Here is a 19,323-nt window from a genome sequence, read left to right on the forward strand (position 1 = left end):
TAATTACTGGACCTGCTGTACTGGAGAGTTTTAGGATTTGGTTTCTCGTGCTCTAGGGTTGTTGGTAATGAAAATGTCCCAACATTCCTTGACCAGACTATCGACAGATGAATAATTTAATTGTCATATAACCTGAACAAAACTAGAAATATAGATTATTTCCATCTGCTTTTCTGTCTTCAGTCAGCATATTGAGCAGTTAATCAGTATGAAAGGGACATTTGCTACGGTCATGCTTAGTAGAAGTTGTATGTACACATGTATGTGTACATCTGCATGCATGCATTTTTAGATTATGAGTATTTGTGCATGCTATTCATGCTATGCCTGTGTTGACACAAAGGCATTACCGTGATAATCCCCCATACCGTGACATTTGAGTTGGGCTATGTTTCTGGCCGTGTCACACAGAGCTCTCCACATCAACACAGAGCATGTTGTGTTACCTACAGTAGAATATGAAAAATGTAAGCCTTCCCTTTGTTTTTCTGGCAGTGAAATCCAACTTTTGATTCTCACTCTTAATCGCGTTACATTGCAGTTGCACGGACCTGAGCGTGTTTGGCTGTCTGTGGCATTGTTACTGCTATTTAAATGTGAGGGAACGATGAGGCTTAGAAAACATTTGTTGTTAATGGCATCTTTGCAGTTCTCCATAGAGTCGGGATGGCAGCTTTGGGTTGTTTAGCCTTTGAAGTTTTTCTCTGTAATGTCTTTTTTTCAGGACAGCTTTCAAAATTCAATTTCCTTCATACAGATGTTTTTTTTCTTTGTTCCCTTTGCTTCTATTCCCAGACTCTGAAGTCATCTACAGAAACAGTGATGGCCACGTCATCAAATTCAACATCCTCACAAACGAAACGGAGATTGTCCTGACAAACACAACATTTGTAAGTAGAGTAGTTTGTCACACTGTATATTAAATTATGAGGAAATGCTTTCATAATGATTTGCATTGCAGACAGTAAGTCTATCTCTCTGTGTCCTTCTTTCTCTCTTATTTCCAGATAAATTTCAACGTGGCGAAGTATTCTGTCTCCCCTGATCTGAAATATGTGCTCTTCGCTTATGATGTGAAACAGGTACATTTCTTAACAACCATGAATGTTCTTGCAGTGACAAAAGACAGACGTCATTTCAGATTTTTCACATCTCTTTTCGTACAATATCATACAACCCTATTCATGAAAATGCGTTGCATATGAGACTCTGCACTCATTCCCGTGTAATGTATGTAACAGAGTACTGCGCAGCCTCCAACTGAGAGAGACGACGTAAATGGCTCAATGGTGTTTTTTGCCTCCAACGGCGCCTTCCAAGCAGCTAACCCTAACCCTAAACATAACCATTGCCACGCTGCCTGGGAGGAGACGTTGGGGTCAAAAAAACACCAAAGACCACGTAAATGTGACGTGAGCAACCTGTCTGAAAGTTGGAAGTCTTCTGGTAGCTTTGCCAAGAGAAATCTCAATCATTCTCAATTTTGCGGAGACGGAGAGCGTAGGTATATGTAAGGAGATAACATGGGCACAGGCTAATTAATGCTAACTAAAATGCTAGTTAACATTAGTAATTAAACTTAAACAGCTAATCAACAGCTAAGCTAATGACACAATCGTTAGCCTATTTTTACAAAAACGTCTGCTACGGAGCCATAACGTGAGATACAAGGTAATGGAGCCTTTTATACACTGTCGTGTTTCTTTAGAAATAAACAGTGTAGTGTACTCACTCAGATGAATAAAATGTAACCAGATGGTTACGGCATCAGTGTCAAGTGAAGTTGTCCATGACAGGATAGTTAATAGGGGAAGATGACGGCACAAATTAATATGATGTTCGACTTAATAAGGAACTAAAAACAAAATGGCAATTAAATCTGATCTTCTGGTTAAATTCGCATATTCAGTTTTATTCAGGATTGCCAGTCCCCCCCCCCATAATCTCAGTCTATCCTTTCAGTGATAATATTTTAATGCTCTTATTTTGAAAATGCCATACTAAATGTTGGTACTAGCCGGAGTCAAAAAGGATTCGTATTACCTTTAAAAAGTCTTATCTGTCAAAGTTTATAAAAGTATGATGCTCACCTGGTTGAGCGTGCGCCCCATGTACTAAGGCTTAGTCCTTACTGTAATGGTTGCAGGTATGATTCCGACCCTCTGCTCTTTGTTGCATGCATGTCATTCCCTCCCTCTCTCCCCCCTTTCCTGTTTTCAGCTGTCACCTTACGTAAAGACCACAAAACTCACCAAAAACCAATCTTATAATTTTTCTATGTACATATATATATATATATATATATATATATATATATATATATATATATATATATATATATAAGTACATCTTGTGTCAGCCCTCCACTCTATGTAACTTCACAGCAACTTATGGGACAAGCAGGAATCATATATGAGACTAAGCAGACTATTGATTATTATTACACAATCTTGAGATGTCAAGATGTCATAATAAAAGCAGCCCAGCTGACTTTCTGTCCCTCCTGTCACTCACACCTTGTGTCTTACTGTGTAAGAAATGACATTCCACAGTTATAAAGACTAACCCATGCAGAAGTAGACTGTCAGGGTTGAATAAACTTGCAAGCTTGAACCATGATTACCAGCTTTCCATCAGAAAAGAGAAGATGTAAAATGAGATATGCAAATTGGAACCTCCACACTGGAAGGGATAAACTGTGATTATTAGTAACGAGGCGATTAATCAGAACCAATTTTCATAGTTTGCATGGACGGTTTAAGTTACAATTTGGAACAATGCAGCAAATAGACACACGCCTAGTTTATTTTTAGCATAAACTAGGTTATGTTGAAGGAAGAATAGTGCCGTTGGTCTATTTCTAATCTAGTTTATGTAATTTACAATTACATTACGGGCTTGTTACACCATCATTTGTAATTTACCTCGCAGGAGGAGATATTCATGATGAATCAGTTTGTTAGAAGAGTCTTCAACCAAGTAGCATGTTCCTGCAATATGGGAAGCTGCAGTTTTAGGACCTCGTTTCTAGGTATGACAGCCTGGCTCTGGACTGGGACCTCGAGAGTGGCTGCCAGAGAAAACTGTTTCCATTTTTAACAAATAATCAAAATAACATAACATAAATTAACCAATGTAACTAATACAGAAAGGATATGCCGCCATTTAAACCATTAAAATATGAAATATCACCAGTCCTAGCCTTGAACAGCCCATACAATAGGTTTTAATGTGAGTCTCCGCTGACTCACCAGCTCACTTTTAGAACAGGCCGAAGCATAAAGAACATTGATAAATAAAGATTTTAAAATCCCCAAACAAATTGGAGTTGTTGTGTTAACAAGTTTAATTATAGCTCTATAAGTAATTCCAATGAAATAAGAACATTATAACAGCTAAACATAAACCATTCTCACTTTGTACAGTTTGTTCTTTATTAAATCAGAGTACAGCTTTGAATATGTACAGTTGATCAAGTGTTCCAATGACGGCGAGTAGTGAGATGTTAATGTCTGTATAATTGTATAATTTATTTCAGCCTGTGTGGACGCTGCTGACAGCAGTGGAAACAGTGTGTATCTTATTTATGACAAAGTATTTGTCAGAGATGCAAAGACAGCAAGTGCACACTCACTTGTATGCATACAAAAAAACATATTTTGGTGTGCAGCCCTATCTCCTAAATGTTCGGTTCACATAAAACCGTTTTACAAAATACAGTATTTCATCTCTTTTCCCTGACAACTAAAACATGATTAACACATGTACGGTTTGGTTTAAGCAACTTAAAGCACTTGGTTAAGGTTAGAGAATCATCATGGTTTTGGTCAAATATTTAAAACGTCATTGCTGATTTCAAGGATGAGACAGGATGCACTGATTTTTCAACCAAAATCTTTCCCTAACTTTAAATCAGCTATAATCAATATCAACTCAGCTTTATAGAGCTTTAAAGTTAGTTACAGCTCATTTTTTAACTGTCTGGTACACAATTTACTGTTTTGGTGCATTCTCACCGCTCTCATAGCATCATATTTGGCCACAGCAGGAAGCTGTTACCAGTGAAAAAAGCTCTAAAAAGCTATTAAACATCCCCTGCTCAGTACAAACAGCAGTAAGAGACTAGCTGGTGAACAAAGTGAAAGTAAAATGTAGCAGCTAAAGAGACAGCTACTTCTTTCAGTAGTTGGTGGAGACCCAAAACAGAGCGAAAAGAGAGAAAATATTTGACTAAATGAATTATAATGTTGCTCCGTAACTTCTGCATGTGTGAATAAGCAACTGCTAATACATTTGACATACCATATCATTACGTATGTACACGTACGCCTATCATTGAAAGATGATGATGTGTCAATGTTGTTTCTGCTGCCATCAAGTGGCCAAACAATCACTTACTGCAGGTTTAATAGAATGCTTTAGTGGCCTAAACATATCAGCACACAGTATGCAGGACATGAAGCCAGGTCTCTGTTCTTTGTCCATACCAGCCACCTGACAGCTTCCCTGTGGCCTCTGGTAAAAGGATGTCACACTTTCTGGACTGGCAAAAAGGTTGCCACTGAACTGGTAACAGTATGGTATGGTAATGATGCACGCCACAGCCTAATGCAGGCTGCGGCGTTGCATCATACTGAATACCGTTCTATAGCTGTTTTCCAAAGACATTACTGCCTCTAATTGGAAATATGTATTAATTCTGAGGAATTTCTTCTTTGTGACAGCTCACAAATATGCAAATGAAATTAATTTAATCATCTAAAACACAGGTACAATATGCACAGGTCCCTTATTTCTTGTTTATTACCACACAGCAAGCTTGCTTTTAAATAACCCCTGTCTCTATTACTCCACACTCCGTTAGTTCGATTGAAATCTGCACTTTGTCTTTGCTATAGTTGTTACCAGCCGCGATTGTTTTCACCTCTGTGTGTGTGTGTGTGTGTGTGTGTGTGTGTGTGTGTGTGTGTGTGTGAGTGAGAGAGATCATGTCTGATTGAGGCCAGACTTTGTCAATGCGACAGTGCCCTAACTGTGCAAGATACAGTCACAAAACCTTACAGGTGTGAAGTTGAGGTCAAGATAAAGGCCACATTTGTAAAAGGGCCAAGGACAGGGTGCCGGAAGCGCCCTCGATTTAGCGCCGTGGCTGGTGTGATCCCATCGCAAGACGGTCTCTAGTTTTCAAATATTGTTCTTGTGCTATAATGTGATCGGCTAAATCTTTAACAGATAAATGTGAATCCTTTTGTCAGGCAGGTGCCAAAACCTATTCACACTGCACACTAATGCGCCGTCAACATTTAAGCTCATGTCCAATCATTATGTGTTAAAGGCTTTTGTGTAGCATCGAAATGCAGCAGTGTTGTAGTCAAGACCACCTAACCCTAGACCAAGTCATTACCAAGACAAGAGTGTATTGAGACCGAGACAAGACCGAGACGTTGTGGGCTTCAGACCTAGTCAAGACCAATACCAAGACCAGATCAGTGCGAGTCCGAGACTGCGTGACATAGGCAGTCATCAAATTGATCTGAAAAATCCACATTCCCATTAAAAAACACCCACAGAAAACAAATTAAGATTCTTCTTCGTTCACCTATTTTATTGCCATAAGTGTATCATGACAAATGCCTTGATAAAATAATCAAAACGCAGCTGTGGTCTGGACCGGTCTTGAAATGAAATCCAGAGTTCTCGTTATCTGAGACTGAGACAAGACAGAGTAAAAATGCAGTTGAGACCAAGACGACCCGATCTCGAGTACTACAACATTGGAAAGTAGGGCAATATATCGATATGACATCGACATTGATATATGACGCTAGATATCGTCTTAAATTTTGGATATCGTAATATGACATAAGTGTTGTGTTTTCCTGGTTTTAAAGGCTGTATTACAGTAAAGTGATGTCATTTTCTCAACTTACCAGACTGTTCTAGCTGTTTTAGTACTTGCCTTTACCCACTTAATCAATATATCCACATTTCTGATGATTATTTATCAAAAATCTCATTGTGTAAATATTTTGTGAAAGCACCAATATACCAAGACGTCAATGTATTTGGTCAAAAATATTATAAAATTTGAATTTCTCCATATCGCCCAGCTCTACTGGAATGCAGTTTTTTTTTTTGCTTAATTTAATAAGCACACTTAAGTAATTTATTTATTATTTATGACTTTTTTCCATGATTGCTTTTTAAAAATGTTTTTCTTTTTTCCGAGCTATTAATGTGGTTTGTTGTAATCCCATGCTTTGATCTATGAATTGTACCATGAAGTGTGTGCTTGCAGTTTATGGTAACCTGTAATGAATGATGAAAAGAATAACATAGGGACCTGGCTCTGCTCTAAAATGAGTAAACCAGTCTCCTGTTAATCACACACTTTGATCCCATGCAGGCTTTGAACTAATACGTTGTTGTATATAACATTCTTTGTGCTGGCTTCAGAAGCTACACTATAGCTACACTCATATATATATATACATATATATAGGCATATATCTGTATTAACAGTTGTGTGACTGTATATTTTAACACAAATTGTCCATAGAAAGTGATTCACAGTTGTATTTTTGAATGTAATTCCAAAATGTGTGCTGACAACCCGTTCTCACTCCGAACTCGTAAAATACGGACGTTTGGACAGTGGCTGTCAGCGTCTGAAGCGACGAAAAAAGCGCCCTTCAGCGTGTTTGTAGAACGTACCGGGGAGAGCAGCAGCTACACAGGGTTTAGTGAGTAGTATGTAAGGGGGAGCAGCTTTGTATGAGAGAATTTTATATAGGCCTAACAGTAAAAGTTCTTTATTTTAACTCTAGGTACACATGTGATTTAAGTTTTTTTATTACGGGACAAAGTCCGTGTAATGAGCTGCCAGTACTTTTTCTGTTATCTTATGGATTCGTTTCCTAAGTGAATGAAGGAGTCTCCTGTTACCAGGTGTTGGAGAAAGCTCTTTTAGCGTCACCTATCTGTAGGATTACATACAGTTATCTGACTTCATCTGTATCACACAGTGATTAAGCTCGACAAAAGCTCTTAATCTCTGGGATTCCTGTTTATCACTGCTGACAAAAGGCTTGTGTTTTTCAGCCTCGTAGGCAGACATCTTGTAATTCTCTTGTCAGCACAAATCCTTGCAGCCTAGTCACTTTTTCACTCTTTATATGTCATCTTATGGCATCTTTGTGACCAGTGCTTTCAATCACGAGCAACGGCATTCAAATGTGGTGTGGGACATTTGTTAAATTTTCTCTCTGTCTCTCTTACTATGCATATTCTTTTTTTTTCCTTTTCCACTGAAGCAAAAATGCAAAATAAAGTAAAATAGTTTATTAGCTTTAAGCTATTAAGGCAACAAACTGTGTGGGTTTGATGTTGACTGATTTCTCACTGATTCGGAGTGACAGCCTCCATTGTTTGCATGTCAAGTCGTAAATGGATTGTGTGCTTTCATTTGTTCTGTATATTGCATGATTTCTGCTGGTTTCTGGCTGCCAATGCAAAAAATCCATTTCCTCCAACTTTGCCTTGAGAGCCGATGGAGTTGTCTTAAAAATGATGTATTTCATATTAGTATGAGATGAGTTCATGTTCCAGTGTCCCACCTCAAGCCAAAATTGCTGATGGAACAAACAAGCTGAGTGGTGAATGTGAGTAGGGAGTCACAGATGTAATGCTGAAAACAAAGGGAAAAGAGTAGACAGTAGAGCCCACCTGGTATGTCAGAAACAGGACCAAATATGAAAACCACTGAAAAACCTGTGTCTCTGTATTATGTGTTTCAAATGAGTGTGTTAGAATGGGGGCTGCTGCAGTGAATTGGGATACCGACTATTATACGTCAACATTTCTCAGATCATGCCAACACAGTACAAACAGTATGCCTTTGTGATTTTGTTGTTAAAGTACAACACTTGCGTTCCTTACACTGTCTCTAAAAGCCCCTGGATAATGTTGTACATGTTTAATGTACTGTGACCAGGCCAGCCATTAGGAAATATTGACAAAGGGAAAACATTTTCCAAATTGAGCCCCTCCTCCACACCCACTCCACCACTAACACAGTCACTCAGGTTAGACTCAAGCTTGAGTTATACTCCGTAGATGGCACGCGCGCTACGAACATGCACAGAGACGTTAATGCTCAACGCATTGTTTGTTGCACTATTCTGCGGAACACCAGGGGGCGTACAAACGCCAAGAAGTAGTAGAGAAGAAGAAGAGAGCGGAACTAAAGGAGAGCAGGCTGCCTGGCAACAGTAGTAAACACATTTATGGTAAACACTGACGTACCGCCAAACATTGCAGTTCGTTCAATTCGTTTATCTCCAAATCAAAATGACTGTCTGCCGCTAACACTGTTAAGAACACTCTTTCCGTGAGGCCGTTTCTTTGGCTTTGCAAAGTGATCTCTCGTGTTTTTCAACACTCTCCAGCAAAATGCTTCTTCTTTTCCCAGTGTGGTGTCTCTCTCTGACCTCATATTTAGGGCTGTTTGACTCTCTGTGGTCTGTACGTGAAGAATCACACAGATGTTTGTAGAGGCAAAGCTGCTCAGCCCGTCTACCAGCCGACCATGTTAAACACAGGGCGCGCCCAGTTACAGAAATTCAGGGGTGCATGACCATGCGCCGTGACAACTTGCGGAGCCTTCGCGCTGAAAATGACAGCCGTGGTGATGTCATTTTATGTCTTGCGCACCTCGAGCTGGGAACACCACGGCGACCATAAACCTAGCTTAATGCCTCATGTCCACTGCATGGTAATGGTTGACTTGACTCGACTCACTTTTGATACCAGGTGCATTTTTCTTTTTCATTTTCCACTGTGGATAGTTCCCCCCTCAGTGTAAGTGAGATTCTCAGCTGATCACCATAGCGACGCCGGGTGAAACTGCCGGAGCATCATATTCAATGCGACACTCGCTGGATCCTTTCATCAGCAAGGATGTCTGCACTTTGTCAGTTTTACAGAGCACAGCATCGTGTCCGGCGTAGTTTTGCGGGCTGCCATTTGTTTAAAATCTGGGGCGAGTGAATAAAGTAATAGTGGTTGCTATTGATAGCTTGGCTATTTAAAAATAGCGGGTTTGTGCACGATGTCCCGTGCCACACTAGTGACGGTTCTCTTTGACCAATCGGTGGTCTGCAGTGTTTAACTCCACCTTCTAGTATAAGCATTGTTTGATTCAACGCTGACCTACAAATAAAAGAACCAGGTACCATCGAAAACTTTTGCTAATGGAAAATCTAAAAAAGAGCAAGTAGACAGTAGCATGCAGTGCACTGGAAATGGGCATTAGAGAGCAATCTTTTTTTCTTTCTTTCTTTTCATTAAGTTTTGACCAGCTCAAAGCAGAGAGTGAAGCAGTTTCAGCCTTTTGAAGTGTGTGATTTTGATCTTTGAGTACAATCCTATACCATGTTGTGAAGATGAAATAGTCCTTCAAGTTCTCTTGCAACCAGTTGTGTTTTTGTGTAAAGTTTCTAAATGGGCCTGTTGTAATGGAAAGCTAGTGCAGTGTCACAAACATGAAGGAACAAAAGTTCAAAGCTTCATACCTGTAAGTGTACCTAGAGGCAACATTGTCATGGCAACGAGATGGTTCACTGTGCTATACAGTGTCGGCTGCACATACCCTAAAGTCCATAGCTTTGTAGTTCTTCGGTAGCCATTTGGCCTGACATGTTTTCCACGGTACAGATCCATCCAGGGAGTTACTCCCACAAAGCTATCGATTTTCTCTTTGCTTATTGTGGGTGATGCCAAGCACGGAAGGGGGGAGTCAGTTACACTTCCTCTGTCATGACAGTCCCAAAACACTCTTTATGTCTCTGTGCTGTTTGTTATTTTTTCTCTTTGTGTTACTAAGATGTTGTAGTTTCATGTCATACCCTAATATCTCCTGGGAGACTACATACTGTAGATCTTTAGTTTATAGTGAGCTGAAGTGAAACCAGAGCTTTTATGTTCAGACATTATGTTCAGACAAAAAAGACTTTTTTTTTAATAAGACAGTGCTAATAACACAGATTACACATAGAGGGGGTAGACGCGTGCTTTGCCCCTCTCCAGTGGCTCCATGTGGCTTTCACAAAAGAATGATATGGAAATGAATAATGGTTATTTTTTATTATTATTAAAATTTTCTCGTAGGACTAAAGTGATTCTTACTTAATCAATTTACATAACATTTCATTCATCTAAAATGTGCATCATAGCCTACATTCTTCTATGGCCCACCGTTTTATCCTTTAAATGACCGTTAACGACGCGGCCATAAAAATTAGGAGTAATAAGTACTATTATTAATTATTAGTAATTTCGACTTAATCCAGACAGATTTAATTTGGGTCCAAATTAATGTAACTTGATGTTTTAAAAACCACTCATTTATCATTGACTAAGTCTTATTAGCAGCAACTTTATAATAGTACAAATAATACTAATAATGGTTTAAAAAACAATTATAAACCATTGACAAAGTGTTACCATCTAAATATATAAACAAATTATTTTATATTACACTAATGATAAAAAAGTAAGTAAAGACCTTTAAAATAACTATTAACTAAAGTGTAATCAACTAGGGATTTACCATTTATTAATGATGGTTATTTTAAGGTGTTACTGACTAAGTAAGAGACACTTCCCCCAGCCTGGTTGTCACATTGCCAAAGGGTGTGTGCTTTCAAAGACCAAAGTTGTAGTATTAATAACATTTTGTTATATTGGCCCTTGTGCTTTGGGTTTGTGACATAATATTCATCTCCACAGCCATTGTTTATGTCAGTGTTGAAAATGTCACAACATTTTGTGTTTTATCAGCGAGCCGGCAACAAAGGTCAGCGTACCCATGTGAGCCCTACACCTCATTTAATGGAGCGTTGCTGAAAAGTTCATTTGAGGGCTCATTTGGGGCCCAAGGAGTTTGTTTTTTTTTCAATTTCAGGGCAGAGAATTAAGAAGTTCGGTCATGTCCAAGTTTGACAAATGTGTCTGAGCACCTTGGAGAATCACTTTGTAATCCCAGGCACCGTTCGCCACAACACAGAGAGATGTTTGTAATAACAGCCTGCACATTTATATTGAACACACTCAACCCCTGTGTCAACTGCAGTACATTCAGCATGCATGGAGAACTTACACTCTACATAAAGTCGATATGAGTCACTTGGAGCTCGGTGAATCCTCTTCTCTCCAAACAGTCATTTACGTTCACTATTAATGAGAGTCGTGTTATTTATGTTCCAGCTTATTGTTATGGGCCGTTCATGGGTGCTTAGGCTGGAATCCAAAGCCTTATTGTAGTCTTTGTATAATGTCTTTTTAACAGCCATAACCCTCATTAACATCTGTTTAGTTTCTAGTACTTTGGAGAAAAAGATAATAATATACTCTGTTCTCTGTGGGAGTACTGGAACATAAACCGACTATCCTACGTTACATTTCAGATATGTAAGTACTATACTTACTTCTATAACGCAAATTTCTGACAGAAATATCTGGCTCTTTAGCTTGTAAATGCTCCACAGTGTGTATGTTAGTGTGGCTAACTTTGTCTGTCAGCTGTTTGGTGCTCAGGAGGTAATGTACAGTGGGTTCTTAAAGCTTTTTCATTGAAAACAATGCAATGAGCAGGCTGTTCTCATGAACCATTTGTACATATACCGGAGCTACAAAAAGTAATGCACTGTAACTCGTATGTATTTCACGTATTTATTACTGACTTTCAAGCAGTTGGGGGGCGGAGTTCATGTCCCAGAAGAAGTTAAGGGGAAAACACAAGACTTTCACCCAGAAAACGGGTGTTCATGTCCCGGTAGTACTATTTAAACTGCAATCTTTTTTCTAATCTTAACTAGTCGTTTTGGTGCCTAAACTTAACTGTTGGTCACCTTTGTCGACTAAATTCAACTGCAACGGCAAAGGACCGGGACCTCACAGTGTCCGGTCCCCGTCTCATGGTCATCTTTTCTTGGATAAATGTAACTGTAAAGACCGCTAAACTGCTAAAATTTTGTAGGATATCATAGCAATTGTTGTGCATACGTTTTTGTACATTATCATACAAACCCCATTATGAGATTGTTGCTATGAGAGTGGTGGGAGTGAACCGACAGCAAAGCTGTGAGGCAGAAAACCAAAACAGTGAGCTGAAAGATGCAAAAATAATTAAAGCTGCAAGCAGCGTTGGACGGGCCCTCGCTCCTCTGCGCGTGTCAGGGTTATTGGCGGGTGCCGCTCCTTGCGACCGTGCATTTGCGCAGCATTCAGACACTGCAAATCATCACAAATGAAAAGGGAACTCTCTGCTGAGTTCAATGATACCTCACACAAGACTCTACATCATACAGTTCATTAGCTGTGAAAGGGGGCGTGGCTAGACTAAAGGGGGTGGGCCAAACCATGACCAATGAAAACAGAACTCTCTGCTGAGTTCAATGATACCTCACACAATAGTGTACATCAAATGGGTCATTAGTTATAAAAAGGGGTGTGGCAAAATAAAGGGGGCGGGTCAAACCATCACCAATGAATAATGAACTATCTGCTGAGTTCAATGATAACTCACACAAGAGTCTACATGAAACGGGTCATAAGTTATAAAAAAGGGGCGTGGCTACAGCATATGGGGCGGGCCAAGCCATCACACATTAAGAAGGAACTCTCTGCTGAGTTAAATGATACCTCACACGAGGGTCTACCTTAAACGGTTCAAATGTTAGGAAAGGGGGCGTGGCCTGAGTAAGTAGGCGTGGTTAAAGTATAGGGGGCAGCTTAGTATCACATGTAGACCACACATAAGTTTCGTGTAAATCGGATGATGTTTATCATATAAGGCTGATTTCCTGTTGCCAGCGGGGGGCGTTATGACCAAAAGTCAATATTGGCCTCTAGATGTCCTCAGGCCTGGACTCTTGTCAATCATGAGAAATTTCGGCCAAATTGGACAATGTACACTAAAGTTACAAAACTTCTTCGTTCATCGATAAATGCTCAAAATGGCCGCCACGCCCTACACCGTTGGATGAAAAGTTTTGCTTTTAATAACTTTTCATCGTTAAGGTCTTTAGATGACACAGACCCGAATTTGAAGACCATCTGATGAAATCTCTAGGAGGAGTTTAAGTATAGCGCCTTGACTTTTAGGCCTACTTCCTGTTGCCACTAGGGGGCGCTATGACTTTGAGTAAATATCAGCCTTTAGATGTGCTCAGGGTTGGACTCATGAATCCTGAAAGGTTTTGAGCCAAGTGGACAATATACACTCAAGTTACACCCACTTCCTGTTTCAATGGCGAAACGCACAAAATGGCTGCCCCGCCACGGCCATGCCCTATGACGAAAACTTTTTTTTTTAATAACTTTTCATCGTTAATGTCTTAAGATGGTACAGACCAAATTTGAAGTTGATCGGATGAAATCTCTAGGAGGAGTTTGTTAAAGTACGACGTGGAAATGGCCAAAATCACACTAATTTTGAACCTTCAATTGGTGGACTTCCTGTTGGGTTTAGGGTATAGGTCCAATGAGCATTTTTGTACGTCTTGAGATGCTTCATATGTGTGCCAAGTTCCGTTAGTCTACGTTAAACGTACTGCAGGGGCTCAATTTCTTTAACTTTGTAGAGGGCGCTAGTGAGCCATTTCTGTGCGCCTATTCCCGAAACCCTTAAAATACGAAACATTTTCACCAGGCTTGATGCGACCGCCAATTTAGGTGAGTTTTTGAATATGTTAAGCCCCTCAAAAAGGCGTTGCATTTGCTGGAAGAAAGGAAGAATTCCTTTAGTTTCAATAGGGCCTTCGCCGCTGTCGGCGCTCAGGCCCTAAATATCTGTAGAGCTGAGGGGTACTGCAGAATCGGGGAAATAATTATCTGTGGATTCATCATTGCAAACGTTGACCACACCTTTTCACATTACACATAGTTACCTGATCCAGTGGCTGCTTGGGTAATTTCTACATTGCTTACCATCTGAGGTACTGCAGTCACTTTGCCATCTGCTGTAGTGCCACATTGAGGGGCACTGGCCTGTTACCAACAATGGCTAATTCTTTATTGTGTGAATATAATTACAGTGGGCTAAAAAGGGCCAGTTTCCATCCTCTGGCCACTTTTCTCACACACAGTGGTGCAGAGGCAAATACAGGTAACTTAACTGTCCCTGGGCTGACATGTTTACATGTCTAAAGAAAATAGAATGTACCCACATGCAACTTTTACAGCACAACTTTGGTGACATCTGGATATAAATACCTGGTGAACAATCCTCCTTGCCGTGGAATTAAAGAAAGAAAATTTAATTAAACTTAATCAGCTGCTACTGACATGTCTGCCTCTAATATAGATACGTGTTGAGGTTCATCCCACATAGTAAAGGCTGACTGGTTCTTCATTAGCTAAAGTGATTAACACTTTGGCTTTATATGAACAAACATGGCTTTATTGACGAAGACACAAGTCAAACGTGCTCATATATATAGCATGATCACTGCAAAGCCTTGGGAACTCTGTGGGTTTAATCACAACAATCAAACAAACAACATTTAATTTTTTAGGCTTTATTTGATAGGATAGCTGGAGACAGGAAAGCGAGGAGGGGGGGGTGACATGTAGCAAAGGGTCACGGGTGGGACTGAGCCTTAGTACAGGTGAGCTACTTAACCAGGTGAGCTACCAGGCAGACAATGGCCCCGTCTTTGAAGCTGTTTTTTTTTTTTTATCTCAACCAGGTACCCATACAATACATTTCACTGATGTATATTGAAAGAAATATGCTGGAATTTACCTCTGGGTTTGAACGTTTTTTTTGGTTTCACAAGGTGTGTGAAAAAGAAGTTTCTTTATGGATGTGATAAGCTTTGTCTGGAGGATGGACAGCAGTAACCAAGTCTCCAAGCATCGAGCTGCCAGCAGGCATAATACACTTGTAAGATAGCACATAAAACCTTCCATGATGAAGCAGAGCCCTTGGAGCCTCTGGCTGACCCCCTCTGTGTGTACCAGGGAGCACTCATTTGTGCCATTGGGTTGCACAATACTTCTTTCCATAACAGCCTCAGTAAAATGAAAAGGTGCTGATAGGTGTTTCTCTCGACTGTTCTCTGTTCCTGTTTGGTAGGCTGCACCTGCCTTGATAGGGCAGTTAAATTCTTGCAGCATGGTCAGAGGTTTCATATACTGTATTTCTGTGCATATCTTATTATGCAAAGGTAAAGTCCGTAGCTTACATTTTTGTTTTGGCTCTCTTAAGGAGATAACCACTGATAGCTGCTCACATTTTCATGTCAGTTATTTAGATGCAGTTATTTATCTTCATTATTAATATTAAGAGTTGTACTCTTTTCTTCCTTGCTGTATGACCTTTCTTGTTGAATGGCTTTGTCTGTCTGTCATACGATTTCCATAGTGATGGCAAAATGAAGCTTCATGAAGCTTTGTGAACCATTTTCTTTATTTCTGAGCCCACTAGATGGCGCTCTTGGTTTAAAGAAAAAGGCTCAAGGAACGGTAACTCAGTGTGCTTTCAACCCTTTGTTGAACAGAGAGTGCCATCTAGTGGACTCAGAAAATAAAGGTTCAAAATTGGTTCAAAATTGTTCATGAAGCTTCATTTGGCCATCACTAGATTTCAACAAAACTAGTACACACAAATACTTCTTCCTGCCATGGAAATCACCAGTGTCTAGCTTTGGACTTATTTTGCATGTGCCTACTTCATTGATACCCAGTGAGTACACTTACTGTAGGGAGAATAAGCATTTGCCAAAGTCAATAGAGTTAAATCAACTTCTGTCCCAGCTTGGGAGATCAGTCATGTTGGCTTGTCAGTGCTATTTAAGTAAGAGCCCCAGTCATTCATCAATCTGTGCCCCTATCACAACTCCACAACAGCTCCTGCACAATCCAAGATCTTTATGCATACATCACAGCATTAAAGGGCGCCCTACCTGGTTAAAAAAGGCCTTTATTCCATGGATAAGGTCCCCTGGTGCTACAGCATACAATGATGTTTTAGACACTATTGTGTGTCCGACTTTGAAGCAACAGTTCAGGGAGCACCATTTCCTGTTTCAACATGACAATGTCCCTGCACAAAAAGAGAGAAACAGAGTTTGGTGTGAAAGAAAATGACTGATCTGCCCAGTATTTCTTGGAATTATGTTAATGTTGGATGATTCTGTAGCTGACAATTAATGTGCAGGGCCAATGCAGGAAGCGGTGTGCCCATCTCGTATGAACAGTACAGGTGTGGAGGGCATCTGACTGTTGTGTGAGTGATTAGTGTTCATCTCCTGTCATAAATAAATAAGTTGCCTCACGTTAACCATAGTTTAGTTGCAATAACCACGGTCTATGCATCGGTGAATATGCTGAGCGTGATTTATTTATATTTACGTAACGTTATTTATATATCATGTAGAAACAAACTGAGACAACCCATTGAATGTGCTGCTTTCACACGGTACATTTTATATTACATCATCCTGTGCGCAACCGAATATGAAGTAACATCTGATTTTAACCCAAACCACAATGTTTTGTGCCTAAACCTAAACAAACTGCGACCGTTTCACAATGTTAGCAACGTGTTTCGCAACCTTTACCTTCTCTGGTTTACATATAAGGTCGTATTTCCTGCCACCGTTAGGGGCACTAATTAATGAAACGCTCCTCTGGGTCGTATTAGAGGGTAGGAACAAACAATCTACTATGGTTTGGAGGAAATGATATGTTAAATTCCAATTTATATGTAAATAGACTGAACCTTGAACTGTACTCTAATAATATGTTGATTGATTGTCACTAAAGATCTGAAAAATTCATATACTGTAGGCCCCTGTGTCATTTTACCTGTATTTAGGGTTCCGGGCAGCTTTAAGTTAGCTTTAAGCTTAGTTCAATCAACAAAATCAAAAGTCATACTCCTAGCTACATTTCTGCTGAAAATAAAGATGCCGTGCATGTGGGGTAAGGACCCTTTCAAATATAATATAATAAAGACAAAAATGTATGCATAGAAAGTCTGCAAAAATAAACCCAAATGAACCTGCACTCCAGAGAGTTGACCCTGCTGTCCCCTCTGTGCCCAGGTATTAGAGAAAGAAAACGTTGTCATTTCATGCACACATTGTCCTCATGACGCACTTTAAGTTACTGTGATGTCAGTGAAGTGTTTTCTGAGTTTCTACATTAGCAGTACAAAATCTTCTCCTGTAATGTATTCCTCTGCTTTGTAACAGAGCTCAATACATGAGTGTCATCTTCATGATGAAATGCAAAAATATGGCCTGTTTCTGTGGCTGATCACCAGCCGCGGTCAGAGGTCTATTATCATGTCAGCCGCAGCTTCTCCGGTGGGGGGTTCAGACAGCTTTACATGCACCCCTCTGTCACTTTGAATGCCTCTCTCTCTCTCTCTCTCTCTCTCTCTCCCTGTCTCTCTCCGTCTCTCCCGGGCTTTCAGCACGGAGGCGCTCACCGATGATGGGTTTCTCAGATGGAATTAAATGTCTCGTCCCACAGCTGTCACCCATGCAAATTGCATTGTCTACAGATTCTATCACTGAGAACAGCCAGCAGTCTGTTTTGTTTGATGCCTTCTTCCTTTTAATTTTTCTGTCCTGATGTCATTATCCGTGGCGCTGCTGCTTCTCTTGTTAATGTTTCAGACAGTCATCTTTTAATCTCTCTCTGTCTGTGTGTCTGCAGGTTTACCGCCACTCCTACATGGCCTCCTACAGTATCTACAATATTCACACACGGTAAGTGTTTTGGTCCTCCTCAGCAGCTGCTGTCATCTGGGAGAAAACGTGGCTGTTTTTCAAAAACTGTACAACACAGATGCTATCGGTAAAAGGCTAGTGAGATGAAAGTATTGTTATCACCTGTCTACATGTTGTGACACACATGAGGAAAAGGTGTTTCTCAGTTGGTCTCCTTGCTCCAGCTGACTGAGGCTGCAGAAATGAACGAGGTGTAGGATGTGGTGGATGGATTTGTGCAGAATGGTAGTGTCCCATGTCTATGCTACAGTAGGGTCAGAGTCTGACACTGTGGGCCCACCCTCAAACCCCCCCAACATACATATTAGTAAATTGCCATCACTATGTAATGTATGCCGAATTAGTTATAAGCAGTTAGATCCTGGTTTCATTATACATGGATTACATAGATGTACAGACAACTATTTTTTTGTACCATGAATTGTATGTGTGTTATAAGGCTGCAACTAACTATTTTTATTATTGATTTATCTCTCAATGCTTTTCTTGATTGAATTCTTTGGTCTGTATAACATCCGAAAACTGTAAAGAAATAAAAGGCCCGTCTGTTTAATTTCTGACTAACAATCCAAAACCCAAACATTTTCAGTTTAATAAAATGTGAGACAAAGACATGCTCACATTTTCAACAACATGGAGACATCTATTGTTTTGCATTTTTTCTTGAAAGAAACAAGACCACCAATCTTTTTTTATAGAGCACTTTTCAAAATCCACGTTATGTTAAGGGCACAAAACAGCAACACAAAAAAGACCATAAAAACATCAGGTTTTTACAACAATTACAACATATATTTGGTGTATAGAAATCCATACAGTAGGTAAGAATAGGAAAAAAACATGTTTAAAAGAAATAAAAGACAGTTCAAAGGAGCTTCAATCTCAAATAAAATCCGGATAAGGCTCTCTGATAAAAGTCTGTTTTAAGGAGGGACTTAAAGGAGACTCAGCTGAGCTGATATCCTCGGGCAGATCCTTCCCAAGCCTCGGTGCCCTGAATGCAAACACTGTGCCCCCTTTATGTTTGTGAAGACATTGCTTTTTGTCGTTTGTTTAGGGAGGTTTGGGAGCTGGACCCTCCTGAGGTGGTGAACTCGGTGCTGCAGTACGCTGCGTGGGGAGTGCAAGGCCAACAGCTGGTGAGAACACACAGAAAACCTTCCACAGCCTCATCCTGCCTCTCGGCACCGCATCACTTTGCCTGCATTACATTTATTGCATGTCAGGGTTAATGTGAATATAGTCTATATCGACGATGATTCATTTCCGGGATTGCTCCGGTGCCGCCGGAAGATCCGCCGGATGTCCGTCACCTTTCGCTTCCTTTGTGTTAGCCTTTTAAACTCCGGTGGATTTCTGAGGACTATGGTTAACTGCTCCTCAGATCTCTGCAGGGTAAATCCAGACAGCTAGCTAGACTATCTGTCCAATCTGAGTTTTCTGTTGCACAACTAAAACAACTTTTGAACGTACACAGTTTCCACCAAAACAAGTTCCTTCCCGAGGCTATTTGACAGAC

At 40.1% G+C, this 19,323-nt stretch overlaps 1 protein-coding gene across 1 annotated transcript in view; it reads left to right on the top strand.

Annotated features, from left to right (window-relative positions):
- Positions 1-19,323, top strand: part of dpp10 (dipeptidyl peptidase like 10) — a 129,834-nt gene that overhangs the window by 70,240 nt on the left and 40,271 nt on the right. Inside the window, exons 4-7 of the mRNA XM_078263073.1 lie at positions 796-890; positions 1,008-1,082; positions 17,731-17,783; positions 18,862-18,943. Coding sequence (XP_078119199.1) covers positions 796-890; positions 1,008-1,082; positions 17,731-17,783; positions 18,862-18,943 — 305 coding nt within the window. The remainder of the gene's footprint in view (positions 1-795; positions 891-1,007; positions 1,083-17,730; positions 17,784-18,861; positions 18,944-19,323) is intronic.

The sequence above is a fragment of the Sander vitreus genome, chromosome 11 (genome assembly GCF_031162955.1).
Source record: "Sander vitreus isolate 19-12246 chromosome 11, sanVit1, whole genome shotgun sequence".
Lineage (NCBI taxonomy): Eukaryota > Metazoa > Chordata > Actinopteri > Perciformes > Percidae > Sander > Sander vitreus.